The sequence below is a fragment of the Argiope bruennichi genome, chromosome 2, assembly GCF_947563725.1.
Source record: "Argiope bruennichi chromosome 2, qqArgBrue1.1, whole genome shotgun sequence".
Taxonomy (NCBI): Eukaryota; Metazoa; Arthropoda; class Arachnida; order Araneae; family Araneidae; genus Argiope; species Argiope bruennichi.
In genome coordinates, this window is record NC_079152.1 from 18,894,300 (window position 1) to 18,910,878 (window position 16,579).

The 16,579-nt window shown below is 29.6% G+C and overlaps 2 protein-coding genes across 4 annotated transcripts in view; one reads left to right on the forward strand and one right to left on the reverse strand.

The window, feature by feature from the left end:
* LOC129989732 (elongation factor-like GTPase 1) overlaps positions 1-16,579 on the reverse strand; it is a 171,395-nt gene that overhangs the window by 107,479 nt on the left and 47,337 nt on the right. The gene's annotated exons all lie outside the window — the stretch shown is intronic.
* LOC129989784 (uncharacterized) overlaps positions 12,089-16,579 on the forward strand; it is a 28,742-nt gene continuing 24,251 nt past the window's right edge. The window contains exon 1 of the mRNA XM_056098101.1: positions 12,089-12,494. Coding sequence (XP_055954076.1) covers positions 12,348-12,494 — 147 coding nt within the window. The 5' untranslated portion in view covers positions 12,089-12,347. The remainder of the gene's footprint in view (positions 12,495-16,579) is intronic.

The window sequence follows — 16,579 nt, forward strand, 5'->3', positions numbered from 1 at the left end:
ATTTTCAAACTTTTAAAAGAAAATTATCCACACTGAAAAGCAGCTATACTCCGGATGTCGCTAACTCCACACCGAATTACGCCCTTATTTGCTCTCCGAAATACCCTAGCAACATCCGCATTAAAGGAATTAACTCAAGCGAATAATACGACGTGAAGAATATTTAAGAACCAGATGATGAAAAAAGTGCCAAGTTGAAAGCACCAGAGAAAGAAAAGACACGCAAGGGTAGGCTCCAAAAGATTCACATAAAACGTTGCTCGCGCTTTGAGATAGGAATACTAATCAAAAGTTCTGTCATTTACTGTGACTAACGTTTTATTTTTACTGAAGTCATTAGTAGTTTGCATTTAATGACAATTCTACGGATCACCAGTCAGATGCCAAAGAAAAAGACAAAATTAAATTAGATTATGAAGTTAATGCATTAACTACTTAAAAAAATATAATAAAAATTAAGAGTCTTTATTATAGAACATTGCTAATAATAATAATAATAATAAAATTATTTTTTTAATTTAAAGAATACACCATTTATTGAGACTTATAAAAAAACAATCTTTAAACGGGCAATTGTCGTATATATAAATTTATTTCGTGTATCTTGGAAACGGCTCAAACGATTTGTAACAAATAACAAATATTGTATATAAAATTTAATATTAAAATTATATATAAACTTTAACATTATATATAAACCTTAAATGATATAATTTTTTTTATTCAACAGGGAGGAATGCGTGGCTCGTTCCCTGTTCGCCTTCGCACGACGACACCGATGTTCGTCAGTTCCAATTAGCAAGATTTTAAACTTCACTGGCCATTCGTTCTATGTTGGAAATGTAATGTTCCCATGATGACAACATACGTTTGCCGCTCCGCCAACTTCCTTCCCAAAAACCAAAGCCCACAATAAGATTCTTCGCTCATATCTCCAATATCTAAATACTGAAACAATTTTTCACGTTTTTCCGCCAAATTAACTATTTCACGATCAGCTTTTCTTCTGGAATTGGCAGATTCTTGCTCGATCTATTTTCGAATTCTATTTCTTCATTTGATATCGTTGGTACGCTCTATTATTATTGAAAAACAAACAAACAATGTAATTAATATGTCTATTATTTAAGTATTCAGATGATTGCTAGCAGAGAGACTAACACTTTCCGCTCCTCGGAAGCGGTAAATAAATCGAAATGCTATTCATTAGTGTTGCCATACACGGTGCGTTTAAAAGTAGAATTAATAAATAATATTTTAAATTAATTTGCTGTTAATTAAAGCTTTTCTTTTTTTTTGTCATCATTTCATCATGAAATGCATATATTTACTACGATTTAATGTTAGTTTTCATTAAATATTTCAAACAATACTGGCAAAACAAACCTCAAATGTCATGGTTCAGGTGACTCGCTATCTACGGATCACAAAGCGAATAAAACGGAATGTTAACCATTATTAAAAAAACAATGTATGGTTAATATGTGTATTGCTTAGGTTTTCAGACGACTGCTAGCCGTGAGACTAAAATTTCCGCAACTCAGAAAAGGTAAAAAATCGGAAAGCTAATCATTCGTGTTACAGCATTAAAGCATTACATTTTTTTTGTCAGCATTTCACCGAAAAATGCAAATATTTACTACCACGTAATAATAATTTTCCTGAAAGCGAATGAAACGTATGTTAACACAATTTTCTTTATATAACAGAATTTTCCACCTGCAAACAAATCTGTGTTATTTTTTGAATGAATAATTATACCAAGAAATCAGCTGGTCGTTAAAAGCAACTTTTTCACAATAAAATAGAAAATTTAGCATTATTGGGGATATGATAGAATATTTTACAATTTATTGCGCGCGCGCGCGCACACACACACACACACACACACACACACACACACACACACACACACACACACACACACACACACACACACACACACACACACACACACACACACACACACACACAAATGCTTTCTTTCCCTATGTAAAAACAAACCCATCTTTAAGTCATCTTTTTCGAGACTAAAAAATAAAATGTCGGTTGTTGAAGAAGTAAAAAAAAAAAAAAAAGTGGACTGAACAAAAACAGTAATTTTTTTAATGATTTTTAGTATACTTATTTTAAAATGACTTACTTTAATATTCATTAAGTTTAAATTCAACAAACATATTACAAAGGAAACAAATTCTTATTTAGCGTATATAATAACAGATCAAAAGGACAGGAAGCAGCAATTCGTAGCTTCAGAAATCGAACTCATCATTAAGCACTTAGAAACGGATTACGCCTTCATTTCGTTACGACAGAATGGTTCTCTTGCGCAACGGTTGCTTGGATTTTATATTAAAACACACCTTCCTGGGGTCATCATTGCGCGTGGTTCTTTTTTTAATGATATATGTAAGAGAAAAAATCCTTACTTCATGAACAATTTATTGAAAGGTTTCGAAGAATACTGACTATTGTTATTATCTATGAAAGAGAGAAAATGTTTTAAGGTTTTATTATTTTTTTCAGTGTACCTGTATAGCGTTTAAAGAAAATTGATGGAAAGCAACAATGCTTGCGAAGCATGAATGCACAGGAATAAAAAAAAATAATACTAAGAAGATATTTAAAAGCCGTATTAGTTTTGACTGAGTATTCTTAATCCGGCAAAACGATGAAAATAAAAAATAATCTAAGAACAAGGAATTACAACAGTTAATCCAGTATGATCTGGAGCAAATTTCGGAAACGTTTTAATCAAATATACTCATCATAAATCACTAGGAAAATGCTACGAAGAATATGGCCTAGAAAACGATTGTAGGAGAGAATATAAAGTTTCATAGTTAGTTATTGTTTTAGTAACCCAATATCACTGAACAAATATCACCCAATAAAATATTACATATGAAATGAGAATGAGAAGAATATGACACATTAACAATTTGTGTGAAAGTAAAGATATATTCTATTCTAACTTTTTATGCATTTAAGGGATTCAAAATTTTAATATTTATCGTGATATTATCAGAGAATTATACGTTATGTTATACGTAATTATTATCAGAATATTATAATACGTTCCTTTTCACTTCCTCTTTGCTTTTGACAGATATCCAGATATTTCGAGTAGACGAAAAATTTATTATATTTCAATATTATACAGAAGGTTTTATGTAAACGGTTAGGTATTGATATAGAAATTCAATAACCTGACCAACAAATATATTAAAGCAAAAATTTTAGATAGTTAATCTTGTATATAAAGCATTGATCAAGCAGGGCAAATAAGTATCTATTTGTTGAACTTTCTTCTTTTTAGCAATAGCATTGTAATATATCCCATATGCACGGAATTGTCATCGTATTTCACTATTCAGTCCTGTTTTAGTTCTTGTCCCCTTTTCTTCCTCAACTCTGCATTGAGCAACGATATTGGCAATACTGAGACTTTATTTAATCAATTTGTATTAATAAAAGATTATTTAGAGAATGTACAAACTAAAATTGCGAAACTACTATGAAAGTGAATATGGAAATACTGAAGCTTTTTGTAAAATGTTTTGATTAGAAGTCATCCCTAATAAGGCAATACAAATACGTATTTGCCATTTCAGCCTCTAATATAAATACAGAGAGAATATTTTAGCTTATGTCAAATTAGCGGTCAATCAAAAAACAAGTAATCAGTGGAGATATTTGAAGAATTTTTGTTTTGGTATTATAATTTTAAAATGATCTGTACCTAATTTTATAATTATGTGAAAGAAGGAAATAATGCAATCAAGAAAGTGAAAGATCAACTTATAAAATATGGTAGGGCTAAAAAAAAGATTGGTCCCCCCCCCCAATTCCTACTATTAGCTCACACATTCTCTATATATATCTAGCCCAAATTTTTAATCGTCAATAAAATACTTTTTATTCGTCCACTCAAGTTCAAATAAAATTTTTTTAAAACTTGCAGTGGATGGCACATGATGTTAATAGAGTTTTTTTCAAATATTAATTAATTAATTAAATTGGTCCAGTAATTTCTATTTGGTCGCCAAATCCGTCGTCAAGCTCTATTTTGCCACATAATATTGTAATTCTGTCATATGTATATACATATTTATATTAATTGTAATTGTTTAATAAAAAGTAACTAAAATAAAAAAAAAATGTTGACTTAAGTAGAAATTGACTTAATTTTTTTTTATATATTCCTTGTTTATTATTATTTTGTCCGTAATTTATTATTTTATTAATATCCATTATTATTTTGTTCATTCTATTATTACTATGTCCACTTTGATAGAGTGCTTAAATTTCCTCAATATTTTTTTTAAATCGGAATGCAAGATAAATCATTACCTAACCATTTTTTTTTTCATGTGTTACTTATTCAACCCATAACTATGTATTTCTGGCAACCCTATCTATCATAATAATAATGTAACACAAGCATAATCATTTTTGGATAGAGGGGAAAAAAAAAGCAAAAACAACAAAAACAAAGTCGACCGAAGTTAACAACAACAAAAGCTGACGAATAAGCAGATAATATGACATTTCTTTACTGGAAATTAATATTTTCTACGATTGTGTAAAATGCAAATGACAGCTAGATGAAGAACAGAAAATGAATTATTCAAAATAAAATGATACATAAGTAAGCATTAAAAAATATAAAAAAAGCTATTACACTTCCGATTCCGGGAAGGAGTAAAAATACAAAAAGAAATAAAAAAAAAAAATGCGTACACACTCTTTACTTATCTCCCCCTGTTTAAGGAGTTTGTATTCCAAATAAAATTTGAAATAAGTGGTTAATAAAGAAAAATAATACTTTTTGAAAAGAAGACACTCCAAACATCTCTGCAGCTCCAAGAAAACTAAAACATCCGCAATTTTAATGAATATATACACAAAGAAGTGCCAATTAGTGAAGTACGAAATGTTACTATGTTTTTCTATATTAAATTTCAAGCTAGTTTTTCAACATTAAATCTAATGAAAAGCAAACAACAATATCGCTCACCTACTTTTTCGAAACAATGAAAAATAGCCAAATCTCATTATAACTTTAAATCCAGTCAAAAGAATTTACATCCGGAGGATTTTGCACTGTCATAAAACAAATCTACTGAATTAATATACAAATTAAAAGCAATGACCTTTCATTTACACATTCTCCCTTTGTCTTCACCTCATTCATGACATTCCAATTTAAAAAGATACTTTAAAAACTTTTTTTCCTTTAAAAAAAATCCATTCAATTAATTCTTGTTCTGCTGATGCATTTTTATAATCTTTCGTAGATTTTTTTTTCCCCTCGCAACAACAGCTAGCATGTTAAAGATCTTTCCAGTATGCCTGACCTCAAAAATTTATTTTGTATCATGTATTTCAATAGGTTTGGCGAGCGATATAGTAAAAAAAAAAAAAAAAAAAAAAAACTTGGGAATAACAACGATTTTAAAAATAGGACGCTCATGTATAATGTTATTGTCTTATTCATCTTTTGGTAAAATGACATTGTTACAGACATTTCAAGAGGATAGAAGTTTTCCAAAGTTGTTTTTTTAAACAGCCATTTAAAAAAGACATTGTTACTTTAATAGGCTTATGGAACTGTACTCTACATGAAAGAAAAAAAATTCTAAATAAGAATTCTTTATAAACAATCTCATTAACTCGAAACATCCTATATGGTATAAAATCATTTACTGATGTTGCAACATCAGTAAGTAATCTTTTTAACCAATATGGCAATGGATATCCGTAAATATCATGACCGCGCTAATGATGTCACGTAGATGAGCAGTGAGAAGTTCAAACCAGCGGGTGTGTTCCCCCTCGGAATTTTCTTTTTAACAAAAGTATTATTCTTCCTTCTCTGCGCATAAAAACTGATGACTTTGAGCAATGCTGCAACTCAAGTGCTCAAATTTTTATTTTCAGAATCCGGCACATCAGTGTTTTGTTCTTCGTAATATGGGGAACAAAATCAAGTATGCCTTTTGGGCAATTTTTTGAAGACCGATAGAAACCGAAATTTGACAAAGAACTACAAATTTTAATAAAAAGATGGCAGACGAAATTTCAATTATCTAAATCCCTGCACTGCTATCGCCTTTACAAGTATGCCAATGCACAGATTCACAGACGCTCAAGTTCAGAGAACGGATTCTGTTAAAAATTTTATATGAATCTACTCTTTAGGTGTTAAAATAATGCATTAAATTTCATTTACCTAGCTCTTTAAGTTATGTAGTTATCGTGTTTACTGCGCAGGTAAACAGAAATTTTCTGTGAATGGATTTCGCTTACAATTTGATAGAAATTTACAAATTTGATGTAGAGACGACATATCAAATTTCACCCATTTAGCTCAAAGCAGTTTTCAGTGGTTTTGTTCACCGAAAGATACAATTCCAAAAATGTGTTTTTCGATCACAAAGAGGTCTGAAACAAAGAGGCGATACATCAAAAATTCTAGACAGAATTTTTTGATGATAACACTACTTTCTCTTTATATATTTTATATACGAGAAAATAAAAAAAAAAAAAATACTTCACAGATAATTTTAATTACCTTACAATCGCTAAATTAGCGTTCACATTATACCACCATTTAATTGCGTATTGTCTATTAAGTCAGCGGAATATTTTAAGTAGTAATTAACACAAATACAATTTTACATGCAGGGGGAAGCAGCAGCAACAACAACAAAAATACAAAACCAGCAGGAGTGGTCTCCTGAAAACTTTCTCGCATACTCTCTAATAAAAATGTTATCCCAGTGAACGCCTTGCATGGCATTGGCGTACAATAGTTATGAAATATTGATTTTTGGCGTGTATTTACTGTATCTATCGTGTTATCGTTAGCGAGTTCTTTTAGCGTTAATCCCTGGTATGCGGCTCGAAAATAGAATTTGTGTTTCAGACGCGTTTTTCCCAACCGATAGAAACTAAAATTTGACACAGAAAAAAAATTGCAGACATAAAATTACATATCAAATTTTATATATATAAGTCTTTGCGCTTTTAAAATATCGTGCTTACATGTTTCTGAAAGGTCAGGCCCACATAAAGTTAACCAACCTACCGTTCGATATGCCTGAAAATTTGATAGGTCTCTTCACTGTAAATGGTAAATCTGTGTACTGAATTTTATTCATCTAAATCTCTTCGTTTGGTATTTATCGTGTTAACTTATGTTCGAACAGGTGGATAGACAGACTTTCTCTGAAAGGATTTGCTTCAAATTTGTGAGAAATTTACAAGTTTCGTGTAAAAATTACCAAATTTCATCCATCTAGCACAAAGAGTTTTCGAGTTATCCTTGTCACAGAAAGATGAACATTTTCCAAAAATGTGTTTTTCAAACTAATGGAGGTCTAAAACGTGGAGGTTCGTCAAAATCTCGAGTTCAAATTTTTTTGACGACTACTATACTTTCTCCATATTTCGTGAACGAAAAAGTAAAAATAAAACAAACGGAAATAGTGCATTGATATTAAGAAAGCCAATAAAATATTGGCTGTGAGCCAACTACAGCAGCATATGCCAGAAATTTTACATTGTAATAGTGGCATTCTAATTGTTAGTTATTGAATATGTTCTCTGTAAGGTTAATTCAAGATTATGATCATGAATTAAGTTCAATTTCTGCTGATCGCCATTCAACTGCTATGACGAAAGTTATATTTTTTCCTTGCTAGAAAGCATACATAAGTCAGTGATACCATCATCTGTTGGTTTAAAAAAAAACTATTAATTATATTCCCAAACAAAATCTCAATACAATTGCTTAACATTAATTTCTATGTTAAGTATTTCAAAAAGATTTCCATTTAAAACCCAACCTGTTATTTATTATCAAACACTTTCACTTTACATAATCGAAGTTCCTTTCAAATAATAAATGATAATAAATAACCGGTCTATCAAAAAATGCTCTTTAACTATTTAATATATAAATTCTTTTGATATAAACATTGCGTCTTATTTGCTTTGTGACTGGTAGATAGCGAGTCATCTGACCCGTAACATTTGAAGTTTGTTTTGCCAGTACTGTTTGATATATTTAATGAAAATTATAATTACGTGGTTGCAAATGTTTGGATTTGACGTTGAAATGATGTAAAAAAAAAGTTTAAAGTAAAACCTTAATTAACACCAATTATTTGTTAATTCTCTTTTATACACCATTTGTCGCAACTCTAATGAATAGCATTTCGATTTGTTTATCTTTTTCGGCTAGCAATTGTCTGAACACACAGGCAATACTTGTGTTAACTCTGTATTGTTTTTTTTTTTTTAAATACTAATGGAACGTAAAGCGATATCAGGCGGGGGAAAAAAATGCGGAGAAAGATCGTGCGAGAATCTCTCAATTGGGGAAGAAAAGTTGATCGTAAAGCAGCTAAGTTGGCGGCAAAATGTGAAAAAAATTGATTGAATATTTAGATATTGGAAGCAAAGAATGTTCTCATTGTGGGTTGTTGAGTTTTGAATCGGAAGTAGGCCGATTGGAAAACATATGTCCTCTTCATGGAAAGATTAAGCTTCTAGCATTGAATAAATGGCGAGTGGAATTTCAAAGCTTGCTAAGTGGAACTGACGAACAACCCGTACAGTATCGGGACAATATCGGGGTTGGCGAGGAAAGTATCGGGGTCGGCCAATGCTCCCTAGTAATATAAAATTATGATTCCAGTTTCATGTCACCATGTTTGATATACATATTCATGGTAATGCAAATTATATTCTTTATAAAATATTCTTATTTCGATACAATTCGGTTTTAACGGCGACCAAAAAGCGCCAAATTACAAAAAATATACTTAAGTGCATTATTATTTATTATGAAAAATTTCGAGCGTGCGAATCGGATGCTATATAGTTTGACGATTGAAAACGTCAAATTGGCGAAATTCTTTCTTGGCGCTTTTTGGACGCCGTTACAACCGACAAGCGCCCTTCTTATTCTATGCACAATTTGTTTTTAATTCAAAAGAACTAAACTTCTAATACACTGAGGTTTTTTGATTCGCCCTAACGAGTAATAATAATAAATAATATGTTAAAATGGCGAAATGTTATAAGTAGCTTTTAAAAAATTTTGCGTGTAGAAAGAATTATTTTCCAAAACACCTTCACTCTTAAGATGTTATTAGAAATAATCAAGTTGGTTTACATTGCCAAATGAACAATCAAAGTTGCATTCCATACTTTGCCAACTTCTAAACATAAACAAACGAGATTCTAGTTTCTAGTAAAAATTTAATTTTTGGAAAAAAGTGTACTTTAGTAATTTGCTAAGCACAAAAGTGAAATAAAATAATAAGATAGGCGATGTTAATCGTAGTCTTTAATCATTTATGGACTTAAAATAATGAGCTTGGATGAAATTTAATATAAATCAGATTCGGCGCTAGGAGTACATTCATACCAAATTTCAATATATGCTTCTTTCGACTATGCAACTACATGTTCACAAACACAAAAATATGTATAAAAAATAATAAATAAATAATTAAAAATAATCCAAAATAATTCGCAGATTCAAAGATATTTAAAATACGAAGTCGCCTTTTTGGAAAAAAAGATCCCCCCCCCTTTATATACAAGGAAGTAAATATGAAAAAGACTTGGATTTTCATAAAAGCTACCAGAGAAATATAAAGAAATAAGAAAAAAGAAAGAAATGCAATAAAATGTTTTTATTTTCAAAAGAAATCAGAACTCTTTGTTTAAGCGAACACAAAAAACATTGTTTCAAGAACCAAATTTTTTGCATAAAAATCTTCATGTTCTTTAACAATCTCGGATTAATTCGAGATTCGCTGCTTTGAATGGGCGAATTTGGTATCTTATCCAATCATCTATAAATTCATGCATATAAAAAAAAATTAAGAAATTCTAAGAAAAATGGTGGTTTATTTTTAATCATTTTGTTCGATAAATATTGAGCAATTTAATACTACAACTTACAGAATTAAAGTACGCGTGGTTTATTGGAAAAGTTGATATCTGAAGTAAGATAATATCTTTTGTCGTGGTTTTATCGTTTGTCATGGCCAAGCCTTTCTTTAAATTATATATATTTTTAAAAAAAATTAAGTACAAAATAACTGACTTAAACTTAAAATATCAGAATTAGAATAAATAATAGGTATACAATCATTAGGTATTTTTTTTTAAACCTTGCTTAAGGTTAATGAAATTTCAGCCATAATTTCAGAGTCATGAATAAAAAAAAAAGAAAGAAGGAAAGATAAAAGGGAAACAAAGAATGTAAGAGATCTCAAGATAAAAAATATTTGTTGCCATTAATGATTTCTTTTGGGTCAGAATTTCTTCAATTTTGAGCAGAAAGCGATTATGTTGTTGTTACTTATGGCACTTAACAAGCTCGTTGACAGATCTGTCAGCAATTTAAGCCGAGTGACAGTCTCTTGTTTTTTCAGTAGCGCCAACTAGGGCCAAGAGTACGACGTAGCTACTTCATGCGTCACATTCGCTTGCACAACCCTTTTTTACAGGGGGGCACATTCACACACCTCACAGAGAGAACACAGAAGAACAACCATGGCCGAACCGGGACGCTCAAATCGCGAGGAAGACGCGCTAGCCCTATGCTAGGACATCGGCGTAAACGATTATAAAATATGACTAAATGAAGCTATCCCAAAAACCTTCGGTCTATTACACCAAAGGTTTTGATATACGAATGCCAAATTTCATTAAATTTATTCGATTGTTTTCGGGATATCGCATTTTTTATGTATCAATCACAATGAAATATTTATTCTTCAAAAAATGCATTAAAAGATGTATCTACACATTGGTTGGTTCATCTAATAACAGAAAACAAATATTTTCGTTTTTAATAAAATTGCCTAAATAAATAACTTTTGGCTGAGTAGATAAGGAGTTAATATAAACATTACAAATATTCATTTTGGAAAAATATTGTAGAAATAAAATAAATCAGTCATTTCCGGTTTAAAATATCACTATTTCTGATTTTGTTTAAATCTGTTGTGTGTTACTGTAATTGCTGTGTATACAATTCTACCTTATATATGCTATAAACAAAGATTGTTTTAGAATCTGCAAAGTTTAGAAATTAATGATGAAATAAAATAGAATTTTTCCGGAAAAAGCACCCTTACAACCTAATCAGATATTTTAACAGTTGCGTCAGTAAAACTAAATATTCATTAAAAATCATTTCCAGAATCCTCATGAATGCAAAATTCTGAAAGCTCTATGCAGCATGAAAAAAATTACTGAGATAAAATATGTGATCCTTGATTCTAAGCTGAAGCGTTCAAAGAAAATGTTTATTTATATATTTACCAGAAAATAGAATTTATTTCAAAATAAACTATCAAAACCTGATTGCAACGCAAACCCATCCAATGTTCCTTTTTAGAAACGTAAATATATATTTATTAAAATGTGTAAATATACATTTATAAATATATCTTTTTACATCTATTTGAATATGGTCATAAATAACTCCACGAATGAACCGGAAAAAGAATGATATTTGGGATGCAAAAATTCTTTTTATAGATTCTTTTAAATTCAGCTAGCAATAAATAATCATTTTTTGAATGAGTAACATGTTCTGATAGACTAAACATTCCAGATAAGTCGAACAAAATAATCCTTTTTGAGAACGATTTTTTTTTATTAACCCCACAAGAATATATAATATGATATTTCATTCATTTTGTATGCAGGGGTAGGTGCAAAGCTCAAAGTTTCATAACGGAAATATCGCTTTTATTTGTCTTTTCAATTTCATCCTCCAGTAAGGAAGAATAAACACATAAACACTCGCGTCGCTCAGAGGTATCGGTTAGTGTCACAGAAAGGGATGCCGCTATCCATTTCATGGCGCATACAATGACAAGATGTGCTCGGATGGGTTAGTAGCACATCTGCCGAAAATGGATGATTTAATCTCATCTGACCAGGACAATAAAAAGAACTGATAATGCACCTGCTTGCTTGGGAGAAAAAGAAAAAACAAATAAAACCGGTACGATGATTGGTCGAGAGATCATTCCATGCTTCAGAACGTCTGCCGGAGCATGGTAGAAAGCTGTTGAGGGATGAACATTTCAGTTGAAGAAGATGCAGAGAAGTGATCGGAGGTGAGAAGAGATAAAGTGCGATGCTATGAAAACGTACACCCATCCATCTACTTGCTACGCTACAAAGGACACAATGTACCGAGGGTAGTTGGAAGATAGAAAAAAAAAGAAGAAAAATTTTAACGTATATTAAGTGCGCAAGATCTCAACAGCATTTTTTATATTCTTTTTACATAATTTGAAAAGATGTGGATAATTTTTCTCCAGAGTGTGCTTATTTGGACAGTCTGTGCAGATGACATTCTTGATGTTGATTCAAATACAAGTGAACTTTCAACAGATTATCAAATAAACACTGTTAATGAGGACTTTTATACACCTTATGATGAGAGGGTGAGTTACGATGTATTTCTTATTATTATTTTGCAATAGTTCATATACAAATGGTTGCATTTTTCAAAAACTAACCTTGGATATCATTTAGCAGCGTAACATAAATATTTATCAAATCAAAATTATTGCAACATTTTTGCATATGCAGATAAATTTGAAAGAAAAATGCAGTTGAAATATGATTCTAATTCTAATGTAAAGATTCTCAAATTCTTAGATAAAAGTTAAAAAAAAATAAATTGGTGTTTCTGAGATTTTATCTTTCGATTGGATAGACAACAAAATATGTAAGCTTTGCTGACTGGATAAAAATAAACTAATGCTTTTCCATTCATTCATAAAGGATAAAATGTTACAAAAAATTTGAATTACAAAACAATTTGGGAACATATAATAGATATACGTATACAATAATTTTGTTTGTTCTATAGCAAATAATTTGTGCATAAGGTAAGTTGTTATAGCAATATCTTTTATTTCTTAGTGTCTATTTCTGTGATAACCAGTAACACGTTATCATGAACTATAAATGAGGATTTTTCGTATATTATAACGAAAGAATATTAATTTAAAAAAAAACAGTAACAGTCTAGATGAAATTTGCATTGTGTTTCTATATTTCAGTTTAACGGGAAGGTGAAACAAGAAATTATTTATTTATGAGTCTTGTTCCTGCTCCAACTTTCCAAATATATTTCTTATAATATTTAAATTGAAATTTAAAATGCATTAAACCATATCACGAAGGAGCCAATATTTCTAATAATTTAAAGGCTGAAATGCATTAAATAATATCAAGATGAAATGCAACAATTCTAATAAACCGAAGATTCGAGGATTAATGTTTAATATAGGGCATGGATGTAAAGTTTGAAACATGAGTCAATTAAAAGAAACTACATAATGCACTACATTATTTTAAAGCAAAAACTTGATTAATTTTAAAACAGTAAAGTCAATGTCTAATAATTTAAAAGGAAACTGTACATAATTTTTTTTCTGATTTTTGATGAAAATTCCGTTTATGTAAGCTGAAACCCAGTTTTGAATTTTGTAAAAATTGAGCGATATGAGGTAACAATACGAATGGCAAAATAGATATTATGCAATAAATATTAATATTTTTTATCAAACAAATAAATTTTTTTTTATAATTATAGTTGTTTTTTAAAAAAGAAATTAGAAAATTTATCATTTTAAATAAACAAAACAATAAATGGGCAAAATAAATTGAATTAAAATACTAGAAATCTACAACAAACTAACAAAAAATACAAAATTTTAAAGTGAAAACTGCTAAATAATGCTAAATTTTTCAAGATTCAATAAATGAAGATTTCTAATGTCCTATGTAAGATGACATAGACAGTACATACGACAGTATGGGGGGATAAAGAAAATGTCAAGATTCAAAGGAAAAAGTAATATAAATTATGAATTTGACATGGGACATAAATTGGAAAAAGAACTGTACCGTGACTACGCTGATATTTTGGAATGACCACCCATTAATATTCTTTATTATTGTAGCTAATGTAATAATTATTCATTTGCATTCAGTTAATTTAAATCGATGTAATTATATGTATATTATTTGCTATCTTATTCACAGAATTAACGAATACAGTTTCAATATCACTGTAGTCAGTTACACCAACCGTGAATAAGTGACTTAGAACCAAAGGTAATCTTTGTAGAAGTAAATATTCCAAGAGTCAACTACTAAAATATACATTAACTAAATGATTCCGACAAATTAAATTAACTGAAATATAAAGGTAAGATTGTCAAGGTCATTATTAAGAATATCTTTCCTTTTTCGTCTTATCTACGGTTAGCATGTGCAAAAAGGTCCTTTCACTTCTTTTTATAAAATTCTGAATGTTTTACGATAATTTTAGGTTTTCTTACATGTAAAAATACGCCATCTTACTTTATATATATATTTTTATTTTTATTGGAAATCGATTTAGTCCACTGCTGTAAGCTAATCAGACTGATATTCTTTAACATTCCAAGCCTTTATTACTATTTATGTACAATTTAAACATAAAATATGCTTTGAGAATGCAGAATGTGTAAGAAAATCATAAGACAGAAAAGATATGCGAAACAATTATTGTCAGCAAGTTTATTTCGCAAATTTTGTAAATTTTCTGCACACTTAAAGTAATTATCACATATGTGCATTAATTTTTATGCAACTTGAATGTCCTTGCACGAGGAATTATACACATTTGATTATATTACCTTCTATTTCATTTAAAGACAAATTTTCGTTTATATTATATCTATTCCTTCAATGAAAGAAAAATTAAACTTCCTAAAGCAACCCTGATAACTTGACGCTTTAAAAGAATATAATTTTCTGGCATAAAGAATTTATTTTCATAATTTTTTCGAACTTTTTCATAATTGTTCAAAAAATTGTTCTAGTTAATTAAGGAAGCCATTACAATATCATGTTCCATCCAAAATTTATTTTTCAATAATTTTCTTGAACTCGTTATAAAAGATAAGCTTGTTAAAAAAAAGGGTTTTTTTTTTTTTTGAATGCTAGTTACTTAATTTTATATTTTTAAAGATCTATAATACCTTTCACTTGATTTTTGTAATTCATGAATTGTAAAAACACGCCGACTAAGAATAAGGAAATGACTCAAGAGTAAAAAAAATTCTACAAAAATCTTAAAAAGACCACTTTATGGTAAATCTTTGATTTACCATAAAGACCATTTTAAGAAAGACCAATTTATGTGATCTTTTCATTTATGTGATTTTCATTTTATGTGATCTTTTAAGTGATTTTTTTTCATGAAAAATCGAAATTTAACATGAAGTTACCATTTATGATTATTTTTACGATAACTGTTGACAAGTTCGCAAAAGAAAAAGTCGTTTGAAAATGTATCGAAATCGGAAATGAATGAACAAAGGATTCTTTAAACGCAATAGGAAAGATTAAAAGAACATTATTCCCAGTCAATCAGCAGCGGCGGTAAACATAACTTTCTGCTTTATTTAGCTTCATTCTACTAAAATAAAAGATAATGCTTGTGTGTGTGTGTTGACATCCTATTCAATTCTATGGGACAAATTGTTTGAGCTAAAGCAATCATATTTGTAAGGAATATAGATAAGTTGTCGATAATTTCGACAATTTTTAAAAATTGTCGGTAAAATTTTTCTGCGATGCTTTTGAATAATAGTTCCACTACTGCAATGAAATCAAAACGGTTTAAATTGTCTTATCGAATATTTACACATACCTCCTCATAGTTGAAAGCTATAAAAGGGAGATTCTGTTTATTATTTGCTCAGTTTACATGAGGAATTAGAAAGTGAAATGAGATTATGGAGAAAAACAATGTACAGTTTGAAGACAGATTATCAAGGCAATTACGTTTTTAATGACTTTCATCTGAACTCGACTTCATTAAGAAAGTTCACCCCCCCCCCCAAAAAAAAAGAACAAATGTAAAATTATGAAAATAATGTAATTTTAATGTTTATCATAATATCATAATTTGATGCTCAAAAATACTTTGTTGAAGTAATCATGCACATCAAGCTATATATAAAAGATTTCATTGAAATTAAGCACAACTAATATTCGTGGCAAACCCGTTGATCGCCAAAGCTGACGCCAACGCAGAAAATAAAAGGGAAACGGCTAAAATTATCCATACTCATAGCTAGTAGTTTAAAAGTTCAGATTTTGCATTATTCCTAGCTCCTCCTCCCCCCCCCCCCAATAATGAGGGAGAAATGTTTAAATACACAATAAATACATTGGGAAAAAAATACTTTGCATGATCAAGTATTTATGAAAAAGACTGAATACATTTATTTAATAATAGAATCATTTGATTTATTTTAATACATTATACAACAAATTAATACACACGATTTTCTAGCCAAAAATATAAAATTATCTTTTCAATTATTCTTTGTATTGCCAATCAATGGGATGGGAATAGACATAGTATGTAATAAAAAAAAATTTTTTTAGTGTAATTAAACTACATAAAGTACTAAATTTACACTTGTAACTAAACCAATGCATAACGCCTCACTGCAATAAT